The 13,771-nt window shown below is 42.7% G+C and overlaps 1 protein-coding gene across 1 annotated transcript; it reads left to right on the forward strand.

Annotated features, from left to right (window-relative positions):
• The first annotated feature begins 6,853 nt into the window (after nucleotides 1-6,853).
• Nucleotides 6,854-13,333, forward strand: LOC103695660 (probable galacturonosyltransferase 15). The gene is given in 8 exon segments (XM_008777036.4): nucleotides 6,854-7,011; nucleotides 7,099-7,463; nucleotides 7,573-7,628; nucleotides 8,116-8,252; nucleotides 8,254-8,295; nucleotides 11,565-12,125; nucleotides 12,211-12,531; nucleotides 12,631-13,333. Coding segments are annotated over 5 exon segments (1,287 nt in total). The 5' UTR covers nucleotides 6,854-7,011; nucleotides 7,099-7,463; nucleotides 7,573-7,628; nucleotides 8,116-8,168; the 3' UTR covers nucleotides 12,910-13,333.
• The last annotated feature ends 438 nt before the right edge of the window (nucleotides 13,334-13,771 follow it).

Raw genomic sequence — 13,771 nt, forward strand, 5'->3', positions numbered from 1 at the left:
TAACAAATCCTATTAGCATTTAAAGATGATTTTGTGCACATACAAACTTATCTATAAAAAGGCAAATGCTTTGTAGCATCTATTAGTACGTGTACACAGAAAGTTTCACAAGCCCGCGATTACTAGCTTGGCAACTTCATAAATAACCATTTTCTTGCATTGCATCTAATGTTGAGTGACACCAATTCCCTCATAACTTGTGTGGGGAGAAGGTTTAATGTGCACTAAATATGTGCCTATAGCATTCCTCTATAAATAGTAAAATTCTAAAACTTCATTATGCCAGGGAAAACCCAATTTGTGATTTGGTATGAACTTTGAAGCTTTGAACTTTGTGCCTTGAATTCTTACGAAAGGAAACAAAAATAATATCATTCCTAATTGAAGATTCTTGAGGCTCATTATCCAGTAATCTTCCTTTTCAGAATTTAATTTTCTTCATAACTTCTAAGGTGCCCATAAATTGAAAGTTTCTGCAGTTATCCAAGTCCGAAGAAATGATGTTCGGAAGACTACTCGAACAATTACCGGCTATGACTCATTAATGTTGGGGTCGTAAACAATGCACTTCAAACCATAAATAAAAATTAAAAGAAAATTGCAGGTACCCTTCAAAATTGGGTCATAGAACCTAAATATTTAAAAAATTTTAATTACTCATTAAAAATTTATTTGCGTTGCGATATGGCCCAACTGTCTGTCTGGATCTTGACATCATTAAGGAAGTAAGAAAAAAACAAAAATATCCTTGATTCAGAGAGGCCATATTGTGGCTTTCGCACGATCTCAAATCGCTTTATCTTTGTAATTCATCGATTTGCACAATTCTTAAAGCATTACATTCTCTATTATTAATCTACCTGCACAAATTTCAAAGTGCTCCATCTTTTGTCATTCATCTGCTTGCATAGATCTCAAAGCATTTTGTCCTCTATCATTCATCCATCCTGCACAAATCTTAAAGCACCTTGTATCGTCCAAACAAATTCATAATGCTACATCCTCTATCATCCCTCCGCTTGCATAGATTTTAAATCACTCTATCTTATGTCACTCATTCGCCTGCATAATCTTAAAGCATTTCATCCTCTATCATGACCCACCTATACAAATCTCAAAACACTCTATCCTTTATCATGCATTCACTTGCATAAATCTCAAAGCACTTCATCATCCACCATCTATCTGCCTGCACAGATCTCAAAGTGTTCCATCTACTATCATTAATTCACCAACAAAGATCTCAAAGTGCTCTATCTTGTTCATTCATCCTCTATCATCCATCCACCTACATAGATCTTACAGCGCTTTATCCTCGATTATCCATCCACCTGAATCGATCTTAAGCACTCCAGCCTCTATCATCCGTTAATCTGTATAGATCTCAAAGCACTCCATCACTTGTCATCTATATGCTGCACATATCTCAAAGCACTCTATTCTTCATCATTCATCCGTCTGTACATATCTCAAAGCACATCATTCATCTATCATTCATCATTTGTTCATTCCACTTACTTGCCTTACCACTTGACTATGCCGCCAAATCTGATCCAAAAAAATGGATAATATTTTTATCCATCCATATCTTATTACTATTTTTTTATCTTAATCCCATTGTACTTATCCATTTTCAAAAATTCATCCCTATAAAATTATTGGATCCATTTTAAATTATTCTCTTCGATTGATTGTATCGCTACGTCATATGTCATTCATCCGCTTGCACAGATCTTAAAATACTCCATCCTTTTCATCCATCCGCTTGCATGGATCTCAAAGTGCTTTGTCTACTTGCATAGATTTAAAAGCGCTCCATTCTCTATTATCCATTGGTGCGGACACCAGTACCAGGTCAGCCGATCGCTAAGGATCCAGCCAGCTCAGCGGGTCCCAGCCGATTCAGCCAGCCTGATTTATTTTAGATTGATTTATTTTAGTTAGATTATTTATGTTGATTGGATTATTTGCATATGTCATTTTAGGGCCTTTTCGGGATTGTTTTATTTGTAGGGATCTATTTGTTATTTTGTGACCCCATTTATATGGGTTCACCCTCATGTTTAGGTTTTTGATGAATGATGAAAGAAAATTAGCCTCCCTATCTTCTTCTTCCTCCTTCTTTCCCCTCCTCCTCTTCTCCCCCCTCCTCTTCTTCCCCCTTCCCTCTCCTTCCTGCAATTGTCCTGCATCAGCTTTGGTATCAGAGCAGGCTGGCTTTGCCCCTGCTGCTAAAGCCTCGATCCGTTCTCATCAGAGGCAAAAAGGGGAAAACCCCTTTCGTCGGGCCCGTCCCACCGGCCGCCAAGCTCGCGGCCACCACGTCCCCCCCCCCCCGCCGCCGCCGGCTACACCGCACGGCACCGTCGCCTCCACCTCGCAGCGCCGTCCCGCCGCTGGTCCACCAACAGAAGACGCCGCGACCCCACGAGAGCCATCGGCCGCGCCTCTGTGGCCACCGCCCGTGGCCGGACCCGAAGGGGCAACGCCGCCGTTCCTTCCCATCGCCGCAGCTCGTCGCCTGAGGTCCTCCGTCGCTGCGCCCACCACCGCCATCAGCCACCTGCGTCGGATCCGCAGAGGGGCCGCTGCCGGAAGCCGCTGCCGGAGCCGTGACCGCCTCGCCGTCGGCTCGCCACCGGACGCCGCCGTCTGCCGGAGTCTCCCGTCGCCAGTACAGTCGCCGCGACCCTCCGCCCCTGCCCGCAGCCACCGCCGCGGAGATCGGCCTGCCCTCCCGAACCCATCGGATGTTGAAGAAAAGATTAACGGGTAAGTCACAAAACCCGTTAACCCGAATCCGGTAGCCCGGATGCCAAAAAAAAAGGCGCACGTGATTTCACGTGACAAACCCGTAACGGGTATAGGGTCGGGTCAAACCCGATAACCCGGATCCTAACGGATCCGAGTTAAAAAAAAGAAAAAAAAAGAAAAAAAAAAAGAAAAGAAAAAAAGGTACGCACGTGACCGCACGTGCCAAAAAAAAAAAAAAAAACTTACCTCTGTTCATCTTCTCCCTCTGTCGCTCGCCGTCGCCGCCGCCCGTGAAGCGCCGCTCCACCCTAGCCGCTGCAGCCGTCGCCCCTCCGGCCTCGCCGCCCCTGCCACCGTTGAGATCCGTCGCCACTTCACCTCCCGTGCAGCACCGCCCTCGCCGCCTTGCTGTTTCGCCTTCGCTCGTGCACAACCGCCGCCCCACCTCAACGCACCGCCGTCTCCGCAACGCCACTACCACCGCCTCCGCTTCGCCGCCACGTCGTACCGCCGACGCCCACGACCTTCCTCCGGCCGCATCTCACTCGAGGCACGCCCGCCGTCCTCGCCCCGCCTAAGTACCGCCGCTCGCCTCCTTCCGTCGCCGCCTGCCGGCCGCCGCATACCCCACCCTTCATCTCTCTCACTGCCGGCCGTCTCTCCCAAGACCCCTCTCCCACTTCACACCATCACCTTCTCTTCCCCGCCCCTTCCATTTTCTGCCACGGGCCCAATCTTGTCTTAGGCCTGATCCCTCAACGGCCAAGCCCAATCAGCCGGCCCGTCGTCCACCAAGTTATTGAAGCTGCACTCAAGCCTGCTAAGTTTACTGGATCCAATCCTCACTTCGACAACTGGAGAGCCCATCAGCCGCAACCGCGCATCGATCGTCACCCCAGCCCAAGTCAGGCTTCTTCCTTTACTGCAAATTTTATTTGTTTGTCTAAATTTAGAATTAATTAACTCTTATGTGCTCTATTGATATTGCTTCCTAAAAATTCAACACATCCACTCCAAACAACACCAAAACCCTAGTAGTGGCCTGTCTTTGTTATTAATTGTAGGGCTACCTAATCTTTGGAAGTTCTTTGAGGATCTGTGCAACCCTGCAACACACTGAAAACTAGTACTATTTGACTGCAACTACTTATCTGAATTTGTTACGTAATTCAAAGCCAATTTCAATTGCTTGAGTTAGCTTCCGATATATTGAGCATCTACTTTGCAATTTTGAATTCATTTCATGCATTAGGTCTACTTAGGAACCTTTATAGTTGGTCGGATCATACATTTTGTCATTCATTTTATGCATCTACATAGTGGTCTTGTCGCATCTCATCCTGAGTCCCAATTAGGCATGGATTCCAAAATCGAAGCTCTATTAAAAGCTATCCAAGACACTAACGTTCAAATCCAAAACAACAATGCCCAAATTCATGACCTAACCACAATGTCCACCCAGGTTAATACCCGACTTGATTCAATCGAGGTTTTACTTCAGAGGGTTATTGAATTTAAGAAAACTAGTACCTCCCATTTACCAGGTCTTGAAGGGGATGACACCCTAGAACAACTCCTAGAACAACAAGGACTCTGTTCGGCAGGACAATTTTGATAATAGGTCTGTTCCGGGTCACCATTATGCCTACCCTCGCCCTAGAGACCAGGTCCCTTTCCCAATATTGATAGAGGTTACCGACATAACGTAGAACCCAAAGATCTTCGTGACCCTGATGAAGACGTAATGAGAGGCATTAGGGTGGAAGCCCCCACTTTGATGGTCGTCTTGACCCGAAAGTCTTCTCCGATTGGTTACACGAAATGGACCACTTCTTGAGTGGTACAATCTGTCTGAGAACAAAAAAGTTCGATTCGCTAGAATGAAACTCCTTGGTCGAGCTAAGCTGTTTTGGCAAAACACTGAACAACTATTAGCTAGGAGACATCAACATGAAATAACTGATTGGGTAGAGATGAAGAGAGACTTAAAGAAAAATACCTGCCTCTGAACTACCAAGACGATCTCCTTAACCGATGGAATACTAAGTCCACATTTGTAAAGCGCCCTGACACATGGAGCACTCCCACGGGTCTTAATTCCTTAGGGTCCAAACCTTCTGTCGGTCCACTACTCATAGGCCCCCTCCTACTGCCCGTGTCCCAGGCCGACACACTAATAGCAAGGGAATCCTTGGTGAGCCTTCCAAACCCCATTCCAAAATTCAGTGTTACAAATGTCAAGATTTTGGTCACGTTACCTCCCAATGTGCTAACAAATTTTTCGTTATTGCTCAGCAAGAGCAGGGAGGTGACATAGATGACTTAGAGGAGCAAATCTATGAACCAAACCTCGATGACATTCAGGACATTGAGGAAGAGTGTGATGACAAACCTGAAACCCTAGGATGCACCCACACTACACCTAGCTCGCTTGCACAGTCAGATAGCGAGTCTGACCAGTCTACCATGAGTGTAGTTGGGTATGCCCTCGCACAACCCATCGAAACTGATGTTAGGATTTCTGAGCTTGCATATGCACTTACACAACACATTCATAAGTTGTATCAGGAAATCTATAAGGGCATTCATGCATGTACTGCTCAATATAAGATGCAAGCTAATTTTCATGCTAAAGAATTTCAAACTTGGGATTACGTAATGATCTGTTTTAAGGAATTGCAGTCTCTTAGTATTGGACCATTCAGGGTGTTGCACAAGGATGGCACTGACGCCTATGCCATTGACTTTCTATTTGATTTTGGTCATAGCCTTACTCTTAATATTAAAGATTTGGTTGCAATCCCTGATGACTCTTTTGCTGCACACTCTCCTGCGCCCGATGTTTATCCTATTTATTGATTCCATGCCGATCTTCGTTTCCTTTTATCCTCCATCGAGCACAAAAAGAGTATATTGATTCTATTTTAGCCGAGCAAATAGTTTTGACAGTGATGGAGGCATCCAGCGTTCTCTGGTTCGTTGGCGTGGACGACCAAAGTCCGGTTATACTTGGATCCAGCACGAGGAGAGACCACTGATTGACCCCCGACTTGGTTGGAGTACTACCGGGCTTTACCGAGCCACTTGCGTCGAGGTCGACTTCTTTCCACCCGAGGAGAGTTGGTGCGGACACCAGTGCCAGGTCAGCCGATCGCTAAGGATCCAGCCAGCTCAGCGGGTCCCAGCCGATTCAGCCAGCCTGATTTTATTTTTAAATTGATTTATTTTAGTTAGATTTATTTTTATGTTGATTGGATTTATTTGCATATTGGTCATTTTAGGGCATTTTCGGGGATTGTTTTATTTGTAGGGGATCTATTTGTTATTTTGTGACCCCATTTATATGGGTTCACCCTCATGTTTAGGTTTTTGATGAATGATGAAAGAAAATTAGCCTCCTATCTTCTTCTTCCTCCTTCTTTCTCCTCCTCCTCTTCTCCCCCTCTCCTCTTCTTCCCCCTTCCCTCTCCTTCCTGCAGTTGTCCTGCATCATCCATCCGCCTACACAGATCTTTAAAGTACTCCATTCTCCATCATCAATTAGCCTGTGCCATCTCAAAGCGCTCCATTCTCTATCGTCAATTAACTTGTACCATTTTAAAGTGTTTCATCATCTATTATCCATCCTCTTGCACAGATCTCAAATATTTCATTCTCTATCATTCATCTGTCCGCATAGATCTTAAAGTACTTTCTATCTATCTATCTATCTTCAATGTAGGCCAAGGAAAAGGCAATTTTAAAATTTTACAAAAATTTAGTTATCAATAAATATATGTGTAATTTTCTAAAAGTAAAATTTTAAATCTAGATAATGGAATATTACCCGCACCAATTCGACCACAAAAAGGAGGAGGGCTTCGCCAACCCTCCCTCCCCCTGTGAGCCAACCATGTCCGAGTTAAATTATGGGCCCCTGCCACCTCCCGTGATCGAAACGACGTGCAGCTGCGTGACCACTGGCGACTAATCTTAGCTCGGATAAGTGCGAGCGATGGCCGATGGGCACCGGAGGGTGTCACTTTCGCAATTTTGTCGGTGGTCAAGCCCATAATTTCCTCAAATCCACATGGGCAATCTGGGAATCCACCGCCTATGAGTCCGGGCCCTCCTACTCCCTCTGTGCCTCGGCGGCTTTGAACGCGGCATTCCTTTCGTTTCCATTCTCTCCCCCTCTCTCTCTTCCCTTCCCTACTCTCACCTCTTTGTCCCAGTGAGCAGTGAGAGCTCTGTCTTACTCTCATTCCAAATTCTAAGGTAAATTCTTGAATGGACTCTCTTCCTCCCCCCTTTCTCCACCTTCTTTCAAGATCTAATCTAATACTTTTGGCCGTTGTTTTATAGCTTTGGAATGAGAACGCTGGGGAGGATGAAGAAGCGCAAATCTTGATCTCCAACAAGTTCAGATCTGCTCTCCTTTTCTTGAAATTATTAGTGTATATCTATATTCGCAGACTGGTTATTTTGGAAACAAAGGATCGAATCGGGAGGAGGAATGCAGTTTTATTTCTGGCCGGAGGAGCGGAGAGTGACGATATCGAGCGTGGGATCTTGGGAGGTTATGAAGCTTAAGGGATCCATTAATCGACGGTTCTCTTGCCGCTCCATTCTGCCCACTGTTCTCATAGCCGGGATTTTTCTCCCTTTTCTCTTCATTCGAGCCGCTTTTCTTGCCCTCGATGCCGGTGCCTCCATTTGCCCCTCCATCAGTATGTGGTCCATCTCATGCTTATTCCTTATTATTCTGTCGCATAAATTATTAATTTTCATTAAACTCTTTCATTGAAGAACTGACTTTATTTATTACATTGAAATTAGGTTGCTTAGGGTGGAGGCTTGGGCCAAGGTTTCTGAGAGGAAGCGATGCGTCGAGGGTGAGCCGAGCGCCCTGCTTTTTGTTTCTTTTGTCCTTTTTTTTTTTTCTTTTTTTAACTACAGCTTTATAGTTTAACTGCGTTGTGATTTCTTGACTTAAATACCATCATGAAGTATGGCATCATGCCCTCTGGTTTGAGGGTATTTGGAGTTTTTACTTTGTATTTTCTTTTTCTGGACCAATATGTTTCGGGAATATTTGTTTATTGAATTGTATTACGGGACGGTCATCATTATGCGGTTTGAATTATAAAAAGGAAATCTGCTCCCACCACGCGGTTTCTGGGGACTCCCGTCGAGGAGTATCGTGGTAAAAATATATTATAGTTTCATACTTACAATATAAAAATAGCAGCGAGTTATATTGTTATTTTCCTTTAAATTTTTCTTATTCCTAAGATCTGGATGACCACGTTTCTATTTAATGGAAAAGTAATTGTTACATGTTGCGAATTATTTTTCTGCACTAATAAAAGCAATTAGCAGGAATTTATGATGGAGTTGAGAAGAGGCTATGTAGAAGGGCAGAAGGAGGATACATGGATCCAAAGGTGGTGGAAGCTGCACCGGATTCATTGGACGATTTGATAGCAGAAATGAGCTCCTCCTCTTCCTATCAACAACACCCCTGACATCAAAACGTTTGCGTTAAAGACCAGAGCCATGGTGCGTTATTTCCTTCAGATTCTCTTATTTGGCTATTTGATTGCACATAATATCCAAGTCTTCAATTACAAGCACCTTTTGGCTCCACTCAGCCAATTTTTTGAGGAAAATGTACGCACTCATGCTAATAGTTCCGACTATGACTACCTGATACACCCAGTTTTTGATGACATCTCCACTGGCGTTGGCGGGTGCTCCGCCGAGTGGGGTCCTTGCATTTTAAGTTTGTGTGAAGTTGGGGTGCATTTTTTTTTCCTGCTAGGCTTCAGCATCAACTACTACGAAAAAAATTGTCCTGAGAAATGATTAATCTAGAGTGCTTCGTGGCTTTTTCCATGATAGCTGTTAGTCTCTGGTGAGGGACCAGCATTCTCCACCGCACCATGTCGTTGGTGTTGGCGCTACTTGAAGACTGGTTGAGCTGCTAATGTCATCCTGCACTACTTACTAGTCCCATGGTGACGTTATGATCCCCTTCATATGGCGTCACTTTTCTTTTCTTTTCTTTTCCTTGTTCTTTCCCCTTCCGGAGGTACTATGATTCATGGCTAGAAAAACTAATGTAGTTTGATAGATCGATAAAAAAACAAAAGAAATCTTATTGTAATTGAATTTATCTATGGTTCATTATTAATATCCATGATATATATGCTATTACTTGGCTTTCTGATCAAATGCTAGTTTATTTTACTGGTAAAGTTTTTGTGGTGGTCATACAAAAAAATCTAGGTTCAAAATTTGTCTTCAGGGTATTGGAGGCATTTAGGAAAGCCTTATCTGGTATCGTTAATGGTGAGAGGCTTCTGTTATATGTGTTCTCTCAACCATCTGACAGGAGGACATGAGTAAGTCTCAAAACTGGGGAGATATATTGAATGATGGTTGAATGCTGTGTTGCCAAGCCACGCCATTTCTAGTGGGTATAGAGAACTTCTCTTTTTTTTTGCGAGAGAGAAAAGTATGGAGAACTTTTCATATGGAGGTATAGTCCATCAACCAAGGATCTCTTTTTACAATAAAATAAAATAACTCGTACAAAGTCAGTTATAAATAGAAGATGCAATTGCATAATAAATGCCCTTGGTTTGCCGTACCAGACCTATGTACCATTATAAGACCGGAAATAGGATCATGTCTTGTGATCCAGCACAAGCTGTAGCTGCAGTGGCTGGCAGATGGAGAGCATTCGGAGTTGGTTTTCTCAGATTCATTCGAGGCAAAAGCTATCGGGTCCTCATGCCTGGCAGCATGGGCCATATGAACTTATAAATTCTGAGTTAAAAGTATATGGTCGAGTAGACTGGAGTCTGCGCCCCAGTTTTGCCTGTTGAAGTTTGAAGTTTCAGCTCAGCCTGCCAAAGTGATTAAACTAGTCATCTGAGATGAAACACTGATCAGTCGCAAGCAGTTAGGCATGTGATATTATTGTGGCATAAGTGGACTAGCTGATGTGCTCCATCAGGTGGAGCAGAAGCCGATGAATTGAACTTGGGGGACCATCAAAATTGTTTGCCATCAATTAACCCATCCGGTCTCCTTGCTTGTGATGTCACATGGATGGAGATTGGTTTTAACCTGCCTTGGTAGCATATGCTTTAATGTGTAAAGGCCATGTCAAGGGTTCGAAACCAGTATTACCCCTTCAGCCATCATGTCACATGGATGAAGACGGATGCTATCTGTGATAACTACTGATGCACCAGTGGCATGTATTTGGTGGAAACTTTATAGACTACCTGGAATTGGCTTAAAACTTTTTGTGCATGTGTTTGAAGATAGCAGTCTTTGTGTTAAAAATACTCAACATTGCTCTAGGATGCAAACCCTAATGGTGACATCTTCATTGTGTTTCTTAAAAAGAAAAAATTGTTTGCAGTAATTGACTTGTAAGATAGTGGTCGATATAGACGCCTAGTTAGAAATTTCAAGTAGCACAGTAAGGGTAAGATGTTGCTTGCTTAATTGGGCTAGTCCAATGGGCTCTTTGGCCGGGTAGAATCGAGTGGGTTTCTGCTGGAAGCTCAGCATGTTGGAGTTGGACTGGGTCAAAATTTTAACATCATTTTTGTTGATCTACATTACCAGCCATCCGAGCTCTTGCAATGATATCTGTTTTATGCCAGTCCAAAACTTTTTGAGAACATTATGTCAGTATTAATTAAGTGTTTTAATATTTTATTTCAGTTATGAATTATGATTTTGTCCAACCTGTTTGACGCCGTTTCGAGACTTTATAGACACCGTCTTTTCATTTATGAATTAGTATGACCTGTTTATGTCATGAACCAGATGAAATCCAGCTTTTAATATCGCCTTCTTTCCTTGTGCACATGGACCAGGCTTTGCATATTAAGTTATGGTTGTGTTCAGTCCGGTCTTCAGCCTAGTGCAAATGATCTCAGCCGAGCACATTCGAGAACCCCACTGCATCAATGATTTGCTGTAAATATGAGACATGAGAACCCTGATTATAATTACCCTCTTGTATGTGCCAATATGAAGCAAAGGGGTTCCAATTGAAAGGTCATTGGAGGATGATGTGTCTTCATTCCTATGTGTGCTAGGCAACTGAGAACCAATCATCCATTATACAAATTGCAGACGGTTTAAGCACAGGAGAATTTCTCACTGAATTATTGGCAAATTCATGAGTTATTCTTGCATAATCAAAGTGACTGAGTAATGTGCAATTATCACAAAATTTGCGATTATTCATGAATTATACACGATTAATTCAAGATATGCATTATAAATCAATTTTGCTATATGTTGTTGGTGATGGTGGTGACTTTTGCTGTTGTTTATGGTTCTTGACTGTTCCATGCTTGTTTTAACATAAATGAATATAAAATACTTCAACTATTTTGCAATTTTCAATTTATTTAAGTTTAATAATCTGAATTTGTGTTAAACTTTTGGCGAATTCTTGTATACTTTTCCCCTCCTTCCAAGAGCCAGTTATTGTAGGAAATGATTGTCTTGAAAGAAGAATGTTCTTTTATTTTTCCTGTTATTAGTCTTAATAATGAACCTGTGTTTTAGTTTTTCTGTACGTAACCAGCATCTTGAGGTCTTTATATCAACTTGAGAGCCATAAACTAGTCTGAATTGTTAAAGTAGGAGAAAAGCTAATCTTGTTTCTTAAAGTTGTTGAACTATGAATGGATTTTGGGTTCGTCAATAATGCGTTCTGAGCTTGATTTCATTAGTTATTTTCATTCTTACTATTTAGCAGTATGTACATCTAATGAGCTATGGACTCCATACAGCTTATGAAGATGGATCACAAGGTCCATTTGGCAAGGCTTCGGGCATTATTCTATCGACACTTGGCTTCCATTGGGATTCCAAAGAGCTTGCACTGCCTCAGCCTGAGACTGACAGAGGACTACCTAGTGAATGCCCTTGCCCGCTCTTCGCTTCCACCCCCTGAATATGCCTCTCGCCTAACCAGTGACTCCTACATTCACTTTGCTCTTATAACCGATAATGTCGTTGCAGCTGCTGTAGTTGTGTCCTCCACCATCACAAGTTCTGCTGATCCTGAGAAGATAGTGTTTCACATTATTACTGATAAGAAGACCTACGCTGCAATGCATGCTTGGTTTGCCCTCAACCACATTCCTCCCGCAGTCGTGGAGGTCAAAGGCCTTCATCAGTTTGACTGGCCTGCCCGTGTGAATGATATGGTCATGGAGACAGTTGAAGAGATCCATAAGAGTTCACAGGCCTATCATTACTACGGTAGAGCAGATGAATATAGAAGACTTGAGGCTTTAAAACCAAACACATTTTCAGTCTTGAATTACCTGAGAATTCATCTCCCAGAGGTAAAACTGTCACATACAGAGTACATACTTATGATGTTTAACAATTGTGACATTAGTACTGATTGTTGGTGATTGTGATAACCAGCTGTTTCCGAAGCTGGAAAGGGTGATCTTCCTTGATGATGATGTTGTCGTGCAGCAAGACTTGGCCCCTTTGTGGGATGTAAATCTTAACGGGAATGTCCTTGGTGCAGTTATTGCACAGGAGAATGATGAAGGGGAAGACAGCCATTGCATCGGGAAGAAACTAAGTGACTATCTAAATTTCTCGAATCCTATGATATCTTCACTATCTTTGGTGTCAAATAGAGATCAATGTGCTTGGTTGAGTGGCATGAACGTCTATGATCTTCAAGCATGGCGAAGGACCAATATAACACAGGCCTATCAGCGCTGGCTTAAACATGCAAGTTCATGCATTCATCAACATGTCTTTATCGCCTTAAGAAGATGCTATATCTAAGAATTGTTACTCAAGCTGCTTCTTTTTTTTGTTGTCGTGCAGAATCGTGAGTTTGGATTTGTATTGTACGATGTGGGATCACTGCCTCCAGCCTTAATAGCTTTTGATGACCAAGTACACACCATTGAACCTTATTGGCATCTGTCGGGATTGGGTTGGCGAATGCCTGATTCTGATCTTCTACAATCTGCTGCTGTTGTTCATTTCAGTGGACCACGGAAACCATGGCTTGAGATTGGATTCCCAGCACTACGAGAAATGTGGAGAGCCCAGTTAAACCACTCTAATGAGTTCATAAGGAACTGTAGAGTTGTGGAGTGAAGGTATATAACAGGCTAGTGAAGGAAAGGATATATTTCTGATCTCAACCACTCCTTGGTTAGCTTAATTGATTACATAGAACATAGATATTTCAGTTTCATTTTGGCAGGCAGAGTTAGCAGACTTGAGCAGGGGGAAGAAGGTATTGCTTTCAGTCTCTACTCAGGATAGCTCTGTATGCTGATTACTCGTAACAATGAAATCCATCCGAGTTGTATATATTGAAGGAGAGGCCCAACGGCCTCTCCATGGATATATATTATATATACGAGAATACATGGTGCGCCTTCATAAGTTCTTCAGCTATTTTAAGGTGGACACGTTCAACCCGACAGCAATATTTTTCGAAGCGTTGTTCATGTACTCAAATGATGATTCATATTGAGATTCTATTATTGTTGAATATATTTTCATATGCAGGTAATTTTCTTTTTTCTGCCCTCAAAATTTGTGTTCGGCCGGCCCATGCAGGGGGCATGTTCTGCAAACCACTAATTCCCCTTCTGGTTGCAAGAGTTTGGGAAAAAAAGGGAAAAGAAAAATAAACGAAGAACATAAAGTGGTGGGATGTTCAATTATTGCATCTAGAGCTCAGATGGCTCCGGACTTCTGGTACACATTATCCACTTCCTATATATAAACTGGATCTTGCAATCGACTAATATGGTTATCTATGTTATGATGGTTTATTATGCATCTGTTTTCTCCCCCTCAGCACCCTCTTGTTAAATCTTAACCGAACTAAGTGTAGGTAATCTTTTTTTCCTTTTTTTTTAAATTTTGTGTGTGTAAGAGAGAGAGAGAGAGAGAGCCTGAAAGTAGCACTAGTAGCAGAACCAACTGCATGCGGGGAATGCATGCT

Source organism: Phoenix dactylifera, chromosome 4 (assembly GCF_009389715.1).
Source record: "Phoenix dactylifera cultivar Barhee BC4 chromosome 4, palm_55x_up_171113_PBpolish2nd_filt_p, whole genome shotgun sequence".
NCBI classification, from domain to species: Eukaryota; Viridiplantae; Streptophyta; class Magnoliopsida; order Arecales; family Arecaceae; genus Phoenix; species Phoenix dactylifera.